The sequence below is a fragment of the Miscanthus floridulus genome, chromosome 15 (genome assembly GCF_019320115.1).
Source record: "Miscanthus floridulus cultivar M001 chromosome 15, ASM1932011v1, whole genome shotgun sequence".
Taxonomy (NCBI): Eukaryota; Viridiplantae; Streptophyta; class Magnoliopsida; order Poales; family Poaceae; genus Miscanthus; species Miscanthus floridulus.
This window is the reverse complement of record NC_089594.1, coordinates 9,128,058-9,145,061: the sequence shown is the minus strand read 5'-3', so window position 1 is coordinate 9,145,061 and position 17,004 is coordinate 9,128,058. Positions and strand designations below refer to the sequence as shown.

Genomic DNA, 17,004 nt, shown 5'->3' with positions numbered 1-17,004 from the left:
TCCCACTGCAACTCTGAGTTTCAGTTTTGCCATCTCCTCTGCAGAGCTCCGGCCAACGCTGATGCTTGTGTTGTGTGTGTGTTTTGTTCTCACTTTCTTTTTCTACCTCTAGCCATAGTGTATAGTCGGCAACATCAGTGAGCGGTCGGTTCACCCATTCTTTGTGCACTAAATGTGATCAGGGACCATCTGCTTGCCGATCGAGACTGCAATTGCTTCACCTCTCTGTAGGTTCGTTCTTCTATTTATTATTTTTTCCTTCAGTAGTACACCTCTCTGCAGCTTGTATATATCTAACAAAATAAAATGGTATGCTACTGCGTACTGCCAAAAGATACAAAAGAAGCGCGGCAACAAGTCATGGAATGCATGTCTACTCCATGCTTGCTAGAGAAATGGAGCCTATCTCCCACTCAATTTAAGTTCTTGTTGAGGTCAACTTGGGTACCTATTTCTTATTTTCTTGATTAAAAGGCCACCTAGTTTATTCAAGCTTGGTTGATTTTCCTTTTTATGCTCCATGCTCACTAGGCATAGGTATAAAGTATAAACTTTCACTACAGACATACATAATTAAGTAAATTTACATTTATTTTGTTTAGAAAAGGAAATAACTCTAGCTCTATCAATGGACATATACAAACAAAACACTCATTCAACTGATCTGAAATTCTGAATGCATCTCAGTTATGCACAAGGAAAATATCAGATACAAGTAACGTAATTACATCATCTTGACATGCTTACATATCATTTATTTGGTCATAATTGCTTATTCATGTTACTATCTCTTAGAGCATGACTAATAATACAACCACTGCTGGCTGGATGTACATTTACAACCCTAGCTGGTTGTAAACTTACATATCACTTCTCTTCTCTCTCCTACATCTTAGCATAAAGTCTACTTACAACCCTTTATCAGAGCCTATTTGGTTACAAGGGCTAATTGTTTAGCCAGCTAAAAATTAGCTAACATTAGTCCCAGCCCATTCAAACAGGAGACTAATATGTGGGCTAATTTTTAGCCAAGCCTTCAACTAGTTATTAACCAACTAGTTGGCCAACCCTAGTTAATTTATGCTAATTTTAGCTCCAGCTAATAACTAGCCAGGCCCGTATACTTGCTCTTATTTTTGTGACTTGTGATTGCCAGTGTCAAACTATCTACACAAGTAACATGTCACTAACTAGATGGCGGGTGCCTCTTACTTGGGAATTTTGAACTAACTATGCATGTATTGTTCTTGTCTCATGCTTGTGTAAAATAAAACGTATATGTAATAAAATTCTCCTAAAGTAACTTGCACCGACAAATTAACCTACCCAACTCGATCACGTGTATGCGCTATCATGTTCGCTTCTTTCTGGAGCTAAAGCAGCATGCTGGGAACTGAGCAATAGCCGTCGGAGATCTCCATCTGCTCGGGGGCCTCGTCGAACAACCACTTCTCTATGGAGGACAGCTGCTGCAGCTTGGGTCTTGTGGTAATCGCCGTGTCCCGTCAACGCCTGCTGCTGCTGCGGCGGCGGCGGCATCAGCAGTGGCCACGTCGTCGGAGATGGGTGGTAGTGCCACCGCCGGACTTGTGATCGAAAGGGTTGATGTCGATGACCGAGGAGGGCTTGATATTGGTAGCAGCGTCATCCTGCGTCTGGGAGCTCTTCATGAAGCCGTTGAGCACCTTGGATATGTTGTCCATGCTGGAGGCGTACGGCGACGAGAAGGTGTCACCGTTGGTGGCAGCGAACGGCGGCGAGCACTGGCCGATGAATTGGGTGATCTCATCAGCTGGAGCTGGTGGTGCTGCTGGCTGGGCGCGCGTAACTGTCCTTGGAGAGGGTCATGTCATCATGATGGCAATCGGCATGGCCGGCGGCGGCCGTGGGTACCGCCACCGGTATGATGGAAGGTTCGGAGGGCGGACGTGGCGCGAAGATGGCGCCGATGGCTTGCTGCTTCTGGAGTTTCTTCTTGAGGTGGGTGTTCCAATAGTTCTTGATGTCGTTGTCGGTTCTCTGAGGGAGGTAAGAAGCAATGGTGGCCCACCTGTTGCCCAGCAAGGACTGGAGGTGGACGATGATGCCTTCCTCGTGGGGGTGAAGTTGCCGCGCCGGATGCCGGGGCGGAGGTAGTTGGTCCAGCGGAGGCGGCAGCTCTTGCTGCAAGCGCATGAGGCCGGTGTTGATGGGCACGGAGCGCCAGTTGCCGGGGCCGTGCTCCTGGATGTAGGACACCAGGATGATGTCCTCCTCCGGCGTCCATGGCCCCTTCTTGATCCCCACCTTGTCGCAGCACGGCGGCCTGCCCATCGTCGATCCGTCCACTAGCTTGTGTCTCCGGCGGCCGGTGCCTGGCTAGCTACCTGCAGCTAAGCTTCTGGAGTTGTGCCCATGAAGTGTGACGGTACGTTATATATAGGAGTAGGACGACTGGACGAGAGAGCTGCGTTTTGACTTTGTCAGAGTGACGAGCTCCTTTTCACTAACCAAAGCCTAGCTTGCTAGCAACTACGTGAGCACAGCTAATTTGTTTTCACCTCATGTCTATGAGCAAGTACAGTAATTGTTTTGTTTTCACTCATGTCTAAGAGCAAGTACAGACGTACAGTAATTGTTTTGTTTTCACTCATGTCTAAGAGCAAGTACAGTAATGGTTTTGTTTTCACTCATCTCTACTATAAGGGACCAATCAAAACTATACTAAGTCTCAAAAAAAAGTTCCCCGTTGAGAGACTACAACCATTGTGCACCAACGAAATTGTACCCAGGATTACCGTATCATTAAAATCTATGGCTCCTAATCCTTTCTCACAGGCTTCAACTTGATCCGATGGCCAACGTTATTTGGATCTCCCCCGCCCAGGCTTCAACGCACGCCTCACACATCCCGCAGGCTACGGTAAAATGGAAACCAATGGAAGTCCATCAAGGCAAATATGGAAGTCAATCAAGGCAAATAGGAAGGAGAGATCCGTGATTCTGATCAAGGCAATTTCCAGAATTGTCATTATAATGGAAAAAACCAACGCCGAGCCCAGCCCCATCTGACGCGCCCCTTCCAAAACTCTCCGTGCCATTCTGGTATTGCTTCAATAAGGAATGGCGACAGACCTGCCAACATACCCACTCGCATGTTTTCGTCAAGAACACGTGGGACCTGGTTTGGTGACCCCACGCGTCAGTAGGAGCAGTGGAGCGTCTACAGCGTGGCTAAACCAGAAAAGGTCTACCCCTTTCTTCTCATAAAATACCAACGACGGCACCCTGGACAAGGAAGCAAAATGGGTCACTTACAGTCCAGGCCCACAGAGTGGAGATCGATGAAGAGGTTTAGCACATTTGGTATCAAAGAGATGAGTTAGACCACTGTGTTACAAAGAGAGGAGTTAGACCACTGTGTTATAAAGTAACACACTACACGCCCCGACTAAGTTTACAAAATAAACGAACCGACTTGACACGTGATTATGAAAATAAAAGGCCATTATAAAATAGAACACGCAAGCTAGAGACAATTAGTTTTGTTCTAATTTAATTTTAAAAAAGATCAAATACAATTTTTCTTTCATTTATCAAAAGTGAATTATAGAGTTACTTTAAGAAGCTATATCTACTTTAAGAAGCTTGGTACGACATCTTTTATTATTTGGGATGAAGTTTGCATGAAGTGGCCATGAAGATCTCCAAGACATGTTTAAGGACTTAGGCATATTGTAAATTATATGGTTAATGTGAGAAATAACTTTATTATGCCTTGTTACATGTAAGTGTTTCTACAATTGTGTGAAAGTTGAACTCTAGAAAAAAAAATCGTTGTTTGGTTGTTTCCATGTACATCCCTGAATAAAGCCGTAGCGTTAGCACGGACACTATACTAGTGTAAAATAATTAATTGTTTTATGTAGAGAGAAGAGGGAAGCGGAAGGAGAACTTGACTCTCATGCAAGTAATAAGCTAGATATGGAAGCCTATACAGTGGTGGGCCTAGACATCAAATGAACATAAGGAGAATTAGCACCCTGTTCGCTTGATCATTTCTGTGACTTATAAACCGGCTGATGCTGTTTTATTGTGAGAGAAAAACACTGTATCATGTCTGATAAGCATGGCTAATTAGTATATGCATGAGGAATAAGTTGGTTCCACCAACTTTCATGGATGAACTCATGATGCATCACCTCATGAAGTATAGGGTGACTCACCAAACAAACACACCTGCCCAACATTGCACTTGTTTTAGATGCAGAGGGAGTATATATAATTATATATATATTCCTTTAATCATTTGTCCTTATCGAAAGTACCAAGCACGCACATCAATCCACGCTCACTCCTTAACTATGTCTCCTTATTTTCGCCGCAAAACTAACCGTAAAACAACTAGTAGCTACCCTGGTCAAATCATCGTACCTACATGTGTGCAACTTCGAAATACATCTATCAGTAAACATTAACCACACAAGTACTACCTCAGGTCATAAAAATATGTCGTTGGGATTAGTCAAACATTAAGAACTACAATCATTAAATAAATTTCTGAATTCTTTAATTTGAAAACATGTAAGCTACATACATGTTTAGTACTGTATTGGAAATTGCTTCCAAACATATTTAATTTTGATTAGAAAAAAGTTATACAAATAAGGTCTTGACCCTTAATTTGTCTTTTATAAGTTGTCATTTGCGAAAGAATCAGAATTATGCTAGTGGCATTTAAACAAAAATCATGCAAGTTTTATGTTCTAAACTTGTACATATAAGAGCATCTCCAATAGTTAAAATAATTGATAAATCAATGAGTTTTCCAAGTGCCTAAAAAAAGTTGAGAGCATATTTATTGGATTCCTTCAATAATTTTTAAAATCTCGTTCTTAAGTTAGAATGCAATTTTGTATAAAGAATCTTAGACTATTTTCAAATTACCCCAACCACTTTTATACTTTCTTTCACTATGCATTGCTGGCTGTGTCGCACAATATACATGACATTAGTCTAGAGGTGAATTTCGCGGCCATTCCTGACTCTTCTTCAGTAATTCTGCTTCCCTTCTGTCAAATCTTTTTTAAGTTCTCCTTGCCTTTAATAAAACGCTGACCGAATGGTTGTCAACCTAACGACCAGCAAAACCAATTTTGCAACGCCTAACTCGTGCCTTACTGTATTTGGGTCTAACGATGATGTCCAATCCAATGTCAATCATGGTTGACAGTTGCCGGCTAACTGTTTTTAGCTATATGTGGATGCATAAATGTCAGTTCTGTGAACAACTGAATCTTTGATGATGACTTGACATCCACCTACACATTGTCTTGTGGTACTCAGTCCTGCCCTCTTGCTTGATTTTCTTGTTGGAAACAGGCGAAGGTTATTATCTGTTCTTCATGTCAGATAGCATCAATTTGATTGCTAGCAGTAAAGAATTTCGCACCAAATAAATGTCAGTTCTGTGAACAGCTGAATCTTTGATGATGACTTGACATCCACCTACACATTGTCTTCTGGTACTCAGTCCTGCCCTCTTGCTTGATTTTCTTGTTGGAAACAGGCGAAGGTTATTATGTGTTCTTCCTATCAGATAGCATCAATTTGATTGTTAGCAGTAAAGAATTTCGCACCAAATCTTTAGCCCGGAGCTTTGGCTACGTAAAAGTTTCATGATTTTTTAGTTTGTCTCATACTGTAACCACACTTCCTTGTTTATTTTACTTTCTTCATGAAGATAAATAGATATCAAATACGATGAGTGTCAAACGTCTCTACTCTAGAATTCAATGATACAGGATCATTCTACATAAATGTTTTTTTATGAGAAATCTTCTACAACAACAACAACAACAACAACAACAACAACAACAAAGCCTTTAAGTCCCAAACAAGTTGGGGTAGGCTAGAGTTGAAACCCAACAGAAGCAATCAAGGTTCAGACACGTAAATAGCTGTCTTCCAAGCACTCCTATCTAAGGCTAAGTCTTTGGGTATATTCCATCCTTTCAAATCTCCTTTTATTGCCTCTACCCAAGTCAACTTCGGTCTTCCTCTGCCTCTCTTCACGTTACTATCCTGACTTAGGATTCCACTACGCACCGGTGCATCTGGAGGTCTCCGTTGCACATGTCCAAACCATCTCAACCGGTGTTGGACAAGCTTTTCTTCAATTGGCGCTACCCCTAATCTCTCACGTATATCATCGTTCCGAACTCGATCCCTTCTTGTATGACCGCAAATCCAACGCAACATACGCATTTCCGCGACACTTAGCTGTTGAATATGTCGTCTTTTCGTAGGCCAACATTCTGCATCATACAACATAGCAGGTCTAATCACCGTCCTATAAAACTTGCCTTTTAGCTTCTGTGGTACCCTTTTGTCACATAGGACACTAGACGCTTGCCGCCACTTCATCCACCCTGCTTTGATTCTATGGCTAACATCTTCATCAATATCCCCGTCCCTCTGTAGCATTGATCCTAAATATCGAAAGGTATCCTTCCTAGGCACTACTTGACCTTCCAAACTAACATCTTCCTCCTCCCGAGTAGTAGTGCCGAAGTCACATCTCATATACTCAGTTTTAGTTCTACTAAGTCTAAAACCTTTGGACTCCAAAGTCTCCCGCCATAACTCCAGTTTCTGATTCACTCCTGTCCGGCTTTCATCAACTAGCACTACATCGTCCGCGAAAAGCATACACCAAGGGATGTCCCCTTGTATGTCCCTTGTGACCTCATCCATCACTAAAGCAAACAAATAAGGGCTCAAAGCTGACCCTTGATGTAGTTCTATCCTAATCGGGAAGTCATCCGTGTCTCCATCACTTGTTCGAACTCTAGTCACAACATTGCTGTACATGTCCTTAATGAGCCCAACGTACTTCGTTGGGACTTTATGTTTGTCCAAAGCCCACCACATAACATTCCTTGGTATTTTATCATAAGCCTTCTCCAAGTCAATAAAAACCATGTGTAGGTCCTTCTTCTTCTCCCTATACCGCTCCATAACTTGTCTTATTAAGAAAATGGCTTCCATGGTTGACCTTCCGGGCATGAAACCAAATTGGTTCATAGAGACCCGCGTTATTGCTCTCAAGCGATGCTCGATAACTCTCTCCCATAGCTTCATAGTATGGCTCATCAACTTAATTCCCCGGTAATTTGTACAACTTTGAATATCCCCTTTATTCTTGTAGATCGGTACCAATATACTTCTCCTCCACTCATCAGGCATCTTGTTCGATCGAAAAATATGGTTGAACAACTTGGTTAACCATACTATAGCTATGTCCCCGAGGCATCTCCACACCTCGATTGGGATACCATCCGGTTTCATTGCCTTACCTCCTTTCATCCTTTTCAACGCCTCTCTGACCTCAGATTCTTGGATTCTCCGCACAAAGCGCCTATTGGTGTCATCAAAAGAGTCATCTAACTGAAAGGTTGTGTCCATATTCTCACCATTGAACAATTTGTCAAAATACTCTTGCCATCGATGTCGGATCTCATCCTCCTTTACCAAGAGATGCTCCCTTTCATCCTTAATGCACTTAACTTGGTTGAAGTCCCGTGTCTTTCTCTCACGAACCCTAGCCATCCTATAAATGTCCTTCTCTCCTTCCTTCGTACTCAAATGTTGGTAAAGATCCTCGTACGCTCTACCCTTTGCCACACTTACAGCTCGCTTTGCAGTCTTCTTTGCCACCTTATACTTCTCTATGTTGTCCACACTCCTGTCATGGTACAAGCGTCTATAGCATTCTTTCTTCTCCTTAATAGCCCTTTGGACTTCCTTGTTCCACCACCAAGTATCTTTAGCCTCGCGTCCCCTTCCTTTGGTTACTCCACACACCTCTGAGGCTACCTTCCGAATGTTGGTTGCCATCTTGTCCCACATATTGTTTATGTCGTCTTCTTCCTTCCAAGAGCCCTCTTTGATAACCCTTTCCCTAAATACCTCTGACGTCTCCCCTTTCAGTTTCCATCATTTTGTTCTTTTAATCTTAGCTTGTTTATCCCTATGGGCACGCACCTGAAAATGAAAATCTGCCACCAAAAGCTTATGTTGAGAAACAACACACTCCCCTGGTATCACCTTGCAATCCAAGTATGGTCGTTTGTCCTTTCTTCTTGCGAGGACAAAGTCAATCTGGCTACAGTGTTGTCCGCTACTGAAGGTCACTAGATGAGATTCTCTCTTTCTAAAGAAAGTGTTGGCTATCATGAGGTCAAAAGCTACCGCGAAGTCCAGAACTTCCTCCCCCTCCTGATTCCTACTACCATACCCAAAACCTCCATGAACTGCCTCGAAACCTGCGCTTGTAGTACCTACATGCCCATTAAGATCTCCTATAAAAAGCTTCTCACTACTAGGTATAGCTCTAACCAGACCATCTAAGTCTTCCCAGAACTGTCTCTTAGCACTCTCGTCGAGGCCTACTTGGGGGGCATACGCACTAATTACGTTCAAGACCATATCACCAACGACAAGCTTGACTAAGATAATCCTATCTCCTTGCCTTCTCACTCCCACCACACCATTCTTGAGGCTCTTATCAATCAAAACTCCTACTCCATTTCTATTCGCGACTGTCCCTGTGTACCAAAGCTTGAAACATATATTGTCCACCTCCTTCGCCTTCTGACCCTTCCATTTAGTCTCTTGAACGCATAATATATTTACACGCCTCCTAGTCGCGGTATCAACTAATTCTCTTAACTTACCTGTAAGTGACCCTACATTCCAACTACCTAAACGGATCCTAGTTGGTTCGACTAGCTTCCTTACCCTTCGCACCCGTCGACTCTGATGCGAAGACCCTTGCTCATTTTTCACTACACCCGGGCGCCGATGTAGCGCGCCACTAAGGAAGCGACGACCCGATCCTTGGTTACTTGACACCATGCCCAGATCACGACACGGCGCGTCACGGGGGTGACGACCCGGCCCTTGCCCATTTAACACCATACCCGGGTTCCGATATGGCGCGTCGCTAAGAGGGTTACGCCCCAACGATTTTCTTTCGGGTTTTATCTCCATTTAAGTGGCTAAGTTTTTACATTGGCTCGCCACGCCTAACACAACCCTCCTCCTTTACCAGGGCTTGGGACCTGCTATGCTGGGACACCAAAGGCGCCCCACCATAGGCGGAGTTATGAGAAATCTTCTGATACTTGGAAAATAATGATAACCGTTCATCAGTCGAGATCTAATAATGGTTAAGAAGTGAGAGGTGCCTAATTGTTGGACGATACTTAAAATTTGTGGACCAGGAACCAATTCTAAAATTTGTGGAAAAGGAGGCACCTAGTCCATTTGACCCAAGTCCCAGCGCTGCACCTACTGTCACCACCTGGCTCCCGACGCTGCATCCCCTGCATGCATGCGCTGCCACATCCCTCTCCCTACCAGCGGTGCCCCATCTCTCCTGCTGGCTGCTGCATTGAGGGATAGAATGGAATCACCTGCTGGAGCCTGGAGCGTAGGCGGCACTGCAACGGTGCAAGATCAGCTGCACGTCTGGAGGAGAGCAGAGCAGCAGGGCTCAAGTGGAGGACCAGCTGATCTGCCATACAGTTGATTCCTCATATGGCTGTTATCTAAGGCCTGTCTTTGGTTTTGTCTGATGAGATGGTTATAGTTATTCCGTGGGCTCATTCTTGTGGTTCAGATGAGATAAATTTGTGCGTTGACCTTTTGACCTTTGCTGGGTGATGCCCTTTTGACTTTTTGAATAATACCAATGCTTCAGTATTACAAGAAAGCATACAAACTTGAAACATGCATGCAACTGCATCAAAGCCGTGGATGATTATTTGATACAGGAATTTGATTGATGCTCTTACAGTATTTTGAGTCAGTAGTGTAAGTTGCAAGGTGTTCTCTTATAATGTATGCCCATGCTTGATGCTCTTACAATGGTATCGATTTTCTGTAGTGTCTTTTTCTCTTTTGGTGGCACATTCCTGCACAGTTTTTGTCTTTATTGCAACCTTGAATTAAGTCGTTAAAGGTCATATATGTACTTTTGCAATTGTACCTCTTATAGACCGCCTTTAATTAGAGGTAGAGTTAGGCCTGCTGGGTACCTAGAACACTATTGGATGATCATTCTAGTAAAACTAAGGTGCATGGCTGGTCCTCGAACTTGTTAAGGTGTGTTATCCCGGTCTCTAAACTCAGAAAATGGGTCGGAACTGACGAAAAACACTAGTTGAAAGGAGGCCCCCTGTGGCAGAACCACCCAAATTATGCTGGCCCACATGTATCCGTCATTGTCCTGAAGACCTCTGACTGCTGTATACGAAAGCCAAATAATCCGGTAGTCTGTCGGGTGTTCTCGGGAACCCCGAATCATCCACATTTTACAACTCATACAGGACCAACAATGGGGTTACCACAACATTACAACATTGATACAAAAATTTCATACATCGGAGTTGCGGAAGATTTACAACATTAGGTTACAAAACTTGTTATGTACCTTTAAGTAACATTGGAGTTCCAAAAGTTGAGTAGAACTACGAAAGTAACTTAAGTGAAGTACCTAAGATAGAAGAGACAATCAGATCATGTCGAGCCCACCGACATAACCTCAATTAGCCGCACATGTCAAATTCTGCAACAGGGTTTAACAAACCCTGAGTACTTGAGGGTACTCAACAAGACTTACCCGACTAAAAGAAAAGACTCCAAGGGTATGAAGGCCTAAAGGAAGGTCTGAAGCAAGAGTAACTTTTGCAGAAAAGCTTACTACGAGTGAATCCTTACTTTCAATGTTTTAACGATGTATTAAGTCCACATCAATATCCAGTTTGCACCTGATCTAAATCAATCACTTCTTTAAACATCTCAACTCATTTTCTTCTCATATCCATAAGTCATCATGTTTCATTGATTTACTACGATGCAGAGCAGTGATCCAGTTTCTTACTATCCGGAAGAGACGGCTATTCGAATCGATGTACATCTCAAAGTCCATATTCAAAGTGACGGGAGCCATACTCTGATGTCTCTCTCTTGATTGAGATGTATGCTTCTAATCTATGCTTACTGTGCTCTCTGTAGGTACGAAGTTGTTGGATGCTTTGCATGGATAGGTTAAACATGCAGTTATGATGGCCTTGCCTTCAGTGGTGGAACTTGACTGGAAATTTAGAGGGACCACCACTTAATATAGTGAGAATACATGAGAAAGAGGGGATCAGTTCCATGCTTAAGCTTCAATTTAGCCTTGAGGCCTAATGCTTCCCCCATGGATTAGGAAAAGTGACGGGAGCCATGGCCCACCCTGGCCATCACTAAGCTCCATCCATGCTTGCCTTTAATCAACATACAACACATACACATGAAGATCAATCAAGTTCAGCTACTGTTTCACATTTTAGTTTGAATAACTGAAGAGTGGAAGGATTGCCTTTCTGGCTGGGTACAGATGGCCCTCACCCCCTTAGTCGCCTATTTCTGGTAGTGGCAAGAACACAGAAGGTTGCCGTCCTTCATTTGGTTGGAGACTTGATCATATCAGTTACCTAGACTATGAATGAACTTAAAATTCCTGTCTGTGGTTGGTGCAGAACAAAGCCTCAACGGTGCATGCTGATATGATATCTGGTCCATGCCATCTGATATTCTGATCTGAGACATCTAGTTGCACCAAGCGAGCTGGGTCAGGTACTCTCATCAGGCGTGTGACATTGGGATTTCAGAGACAGGCTAGACGGTTGTACAGGCAGCACAATCAAAGCTTGAGATGTCGTCAGCCTAAGCTTGCTCTGTCAGGTCAGTTTTGACCTCATCTAACGACCTAATATACCTTATAAATTGGACATTTTTAACAAAAGAAATATACCATTGATTTGTGAAGTTTACACACGGCATTTTGTTGCAATTATTTATGTCAGTAGCATGCCAGGCTCAGTGTCTAGTGCCAGCGGTTGTGGGTTCTGGCTTATGCTGTTTTTCAATCAGCAGTATGTGATAGCTTGTCTCTGTTTCTTGGCCAGCAGGTTTAGTTGCCTGTTGTGCATTGTAGGTTACTTAGAACTCTTTGAGATATATCCATGGACTTTCGGAAAGTTTTTTTTATAAGCTCTCGGAGAGTTTTATGTTGTTCTTCAAATGACATAAAAGGGACATATACTGAAGGACACATCAATAATGTCTTAGTAATGGAATACTGTCATATATTCTCTGAGATACTGACGTCAGCAGTCTGAGTTACACCTTTGGATTCAGTTTGACATGTATCTAACTAGCAATGCATTTCTACTTATGTTGATGACTTGCTACTGGCTAGGCGACATCCATGCCAATAGTGCACTTTGCACCATGGTTTCAGGTATTCGTATTTTTCATTGCAAGTTGTTGCATAAATGCTTTAACACTTGTTCAATTTTGCATGGAAGCATTGAACATTTGAAAGGAAAAGGAATGATTTGCACTAAATGAATGTGGGAGTGTGGGTTAGGGGTGGGGGAGTGGGGAGGGACAGGGAAGAAAATAATAAAATAAAAATCCGAAGCTGGCAGGCTTTTTTTTGTTACGTAATTTGCTGCTCTCCTCTACACGCGGCAGGGGCAGGCGCCGAAAGGGCTCCCCTGCTGCTGCACTGTAGCCGTTGCAGGGGCAGGTGCCGAAATGCTCCCCTGCCGCACTGTATCCACAACAGGGGCAGGCGTCAAAGTCAGCCCTGCTGTCACATCTAGTCGCTGTAGCAGCATGACAACCTGATATGTCTATGTACTAGGATTAGATGGGTAGAGTTGTATATATAGTTTCCCACAGCAACTCAGTAAAGATGGCGAGTTCAGTTTTGCCATCTCCTCTGCAGAGCTCAGGCCAACGCAGCTGCGTGTGTTGCGGATTGATCACGACGACGAATTCACTTCGGTGGAGTTCGCTGCGTACTGCGCGGATCAGGGTGTGGTGCGACACCATACCACGTCGTACTCGCCAAAGCAGAATGGCATGGTGGAGCGGCGGAACCTGACGGTGGTCGGCATGGCTCGATCCATGATGAGAGGAGCTCGTCGTCGGCGTGTATGTGGATGACTTGATCGTCACCGGCACGTGTGCGGAGGACATCGATAGCTTCAAGCGCGACATGGCATTTCGTTTTCGAATGAGCGATCTCGGCGCGCTCTCCTACTACCTCGGCATCGAGGTGAGACAGGGGAAGGAGGCGCTCACCCTCGGCCAGAGCGCGTACGCCTCGAAGCTGTTGGAGCGGAGCGGCATGGTTGAGTGCAAGTCGTGCGTGACTCCGATGGAGGAGCGGCTGAAGCCGACGAAGGCCAGTACCGCGACAAAGGTAGATGCAACACTTTGCCGGAGCATCATCGACGGTTTGCGCTACCTAGTCCACATGAGGCCGGACATTGCGTTCGCCGTGGGCTACGTCAGCCGCTTCATGGAGGATCCCCGAGAGGATCACTAGGCCGCGGTGAAGCGGCTGCGGCGCTACGTCAAGTGGATGGTGGATCAGGGGATCATCTTCCCCAAGACCGGCGGAAGTAAGCTGCAGCTCACTGTGTTCAGTGATGCAGACATGGTGGGGGACATCGACGGACGGCGGAGCACCTCTGGCGTGCTCGTCTTCCTCGGGTAGGCTTCAATCTCATGGCTGTCGTTGAAATAGAAGATGGTGGCGCTGTCCACGTGCGAGGCAGAGTACGTGGCGGCGGCCATAGCGGCGTGCCAAGATGTGTGGCTGCGTCGGCTGCTGGTCGAGCTGACCGGTGTGGAAGCTCACCCACCAGCATTGATGGTGGACAACCAGCCCGCCATCGTCCTCGCGAAGAATCCGGTTCTCCACAACCGGAGCAAGCACATCGACGTCAAATTCTACTTACTCAGGGACTGTGTCGATGGAGGACAGATCGTCATCGAGTTCGTCGAAACTGGTCGGCAACTCGTGGACATCCTCACCAAGCCGCTCGGCCGTTTTCGGTTCACGGAGCTAAAGAAGATGATTGGCATGGTGGAGGTTCTAGGGTTAGCAACAGGATTAGGGAAAGAATTGTTAAGTCATCTGCTGCTCTTCTCTGTACGCGCAGCAGAGGCAGACGCAGAAAGGGCTCCCCTGCTGCTGCACTGTAGCCGCTGTATGGGCATGCGCGGAAAGGCTCCCCTGCCGCACTGTAGTCACATCAGGGGCAAACACCAAAGTCAGCTCTGCTGTCATATCTAGTAACTGTAGCAGCATGGCAGCCTGATATGTCTGTGTACTAGGATTAGATGGGTAGAGTTGTATATATAGTTTCCCACTGCAACTCAGTAAAGACAGTTGAGTTCAGTTTTGTCATTTCCTCTGCAGAGCTCCGGCCAACGTTGATGCTTGTGCTTTGTGTGTGCTTTATTCTCTCTTCTTTTTTCTACCTCTAGCCATCGTGTAGGGTCGGCAACATCGGTGAGCAGTCGGTTCACCCGTGTGGAAGTTCAGGGGCCAGCATTCTTTCTGCACTAAATTAATGTGATCAGGGACCATCTGCTTGCCGATCGAGACTGCAATTGCTTCGCCTCTCTGTAGGTTCGTTCTTCTATTTATTATTTTTTCCTTGAGTAGTACACCTCTCTGCAGCTTGTATATATCTAACAAAATAAAATAGTATGCTACTGCGTACTGCCAAAAGATACAAAAGAAGCGCGGCAACAAGTCATGGAATGCATGGTCTACTCCATGCTTGCTAGAGAAATGGAGCCTATCTCCCACTCAATTTTAAGTTCTTGTTGAGGTCAACTTGGGTACCTATTTCTTATTTTCTTGATTAAAAGGCCACCTAGTTTATTCAAGCTTGGTTGATTTTCCTTTTTATTACTCCATGCTCACCAGGCATAGGTATAAAGTATAAACTTTCACTACAGACATACATAATTAAGTAAATTTACATTTATTTTGTTTAGAAAAGGAAATAACTCTAGCTCTATCAATGGACATATACAAACAAAACACTCATTCAACTGATCTGAAATTCTGAATGCATCTCAGTTATGCACAAGGAAAATATCAGATACAAGTAACGTAATTACATCATCTTGACATGCTTACATATCATTTATTTGGTCATAATTGCTTATTCATGTTACTATCTCTTAGAGCATGACTAATAATACAACCACTGCTGGCTGGATGTACATTTACAACCCTAGCTGGTTGTAAACTTACATATCACTTCTCTTCTCTCTCCTACATCTTAGCATAAAGTCTACTTACAACCCTTTATCAGAGCCTATTTGGTTACAAGGGCTAATTGTTTAGCCAGCTAAAAATTAGCTAACATTAGTCCCAGCCCATTCAAACAGGAGACTAATATGTGGGCTAATTTTTAGCCAAGCCTTCAACTAGTTATTAACCAACTAGTTGGCCAACCCTAATTAATTTATGCTAATTTTTAGCTCCAGCTAATAACTAGCCAGGCCCGTATACTTGCTCTTATTTTTGTGACTTGTGATTGCCAGTGTCAAACTATCTACACAAGTAACATGTCACTAACTAGATGGCGGTGCCTCTTACTTGGGAATTTTGACTAACTATGCATGTATTGTTCTTGTCTCATGCTTGTGTAAAATAAAACGTATATGTAATAAAATTCTTCTAAAGTAACTTGCACCGACAAATTAACCTACCCAACTCGATCACGTGTATCGGCTATCATGTTCGCTTCTTTCTTGGAGCTAAAGCAGCATGCTGGGAACTGAGCAATAGCCGTCGGAGATCTCCATCTGCTCGGGGGCCTCGTCGAACAACCACTTCTCTATGGAGGACAGCTGCTGCAGCTTGGGCTTGTGGTAATCGCCGTGTCCCGTCAACGCCTGCTGCTGCTGCGGCGGCGGCATCAGCAGTGGCACGTCGTCGGAGATGGGTGGTAGTGCACCGCCGGACTTGTGATCGAAAGGGTTGATGTCGATGACCGATGAGGGCTTGATATTGGTAGCAGCGTCATCCTGCGTCTGGGAGCTCTTCATGAAGCCGTTGAGCAGCTTGGATATGTTGTCCATGCTGGAGGCGTACGGCGACGAGAAGGTGTCACCGTTGGTGGCAGCGAACGGCGGCGAGCACTGGCCGATGAATTGGGTGACCTCATCAGCTGGAGCTGGTGTGCTGCTGGCTGGGCGCGCGTAGCTGTCCTTGGAGAGGGTGATGTCATCATGATGGCAATCAGCATGGCCGGCGGCGGCAGTGGGTACCGCCACCGGTATGATGGAAGGTTCGGAGGGCGGACGTGGCGCGAAGATGGCGCCGATGGCTTGCTGCTTCTGGAGCTTCTTCTTGAGGTGGGTGTTCCAATAGTTCTTGATGTCGTTGTCTGTTCTCTGCGGGAGGTAAGAAGCAATGACGGCCCACCTGTTGCCCAGCAAGGACTGGAGGTGGACGATGATGCCTTCCTCGTGGGGGGTGAAGTTGCCGCGCCGAATGCCGGGGCGGAGGTAGTTGGTCCAGCGGAGGCGGCAGCTCTTGCTGCAGCGCATGAGGCCGGTGTTGATGGGCACGGAGCGCCAGTTGCCGGGGCCGTGCTCCTGGATGTAGGACACCAGGATGATGTCCTCCTCCGGGGTCCATGGCCCCTTCTTGATCCCCACCTTGTCGCAGCACGGCGGCCTGCCCATCGTCGATCCGGCCAGTAGCTTGTGTCTCCGGCGGACTCATTGCCGGGGCTATGCCGTTTTGTTTTCACTCATGTACAATGATTAATTGTTTTATGTAGAGAGAAGAGGGAAGAGGAGGGAGAACTTGACTCATGCAAGTAATAAGCTAGATATGGAAGCCTATACAGTGGTGGGCCTAGACATCAAATGAACATGAGGATTATTAGGAATGAGAAGGTACGACATGTGTAAGCAATAATAAAAAAATTATATAAGACAAATAAGATACAACTATTGTATAGCTTGATCTTACAACTTGACTTATAGCTAAACCCTCGGCTCTATTATTGGGCTTGCTTTATAAAGAGCGTACCCAGTGCAGAGAGCTCCCGCTCTGTGCGGGGTCTGGGGAAGGGTGTCAGT

At 45.1% G+C, this 17,004-nt stretch overlaps 2 protein-coding genes and 1 pseudogene across 2 annotated transcripts; 1 reads left to right on the top strand and 2 right to left on the bottom strand.

Annotated features, from left to right (window-relative positions):
* Positions 1-1,373: 1,373 nt before the first annotated feature.
* LOC136509622 (MYB transcription factor 69-like) lies at positions 1,374-2,313 on the bottom strand (annotated as a pseudogene).
* Positions 2,314-13,099: 10,786 nt separating this feature from the next.
* On the top strand, positions 13,100-13,432 carry LOC136506954 (uncharacterized mitochondrial protein AtMg00810-like). The gene has a single exon (XM_066501830.1). The coding sequence runs from the start codon at positions 13,100-13,102 to the stop codon at positions 13,430-13,432; it is 333 nt and encodes a 110-aa protein (XP_066357927.1).
* Positions 13,433-15,669: 2,237 nt separating this feature from the next.
* Positions 15,670-16,602, bottom strand: LOC136509600 (MYB transcription factor 69-like). The gene has a single exon (XM_066504348.1). It carries the CDS (start codon positions 16,600-16,602, stop codon positions 15,670-15,672), a length of 933 nt encoding a protein of 310 aa, XP_066360445.1.
* Between the last annotated feature and the right edge of the window lie 402 nt (positions 16,603-17,004).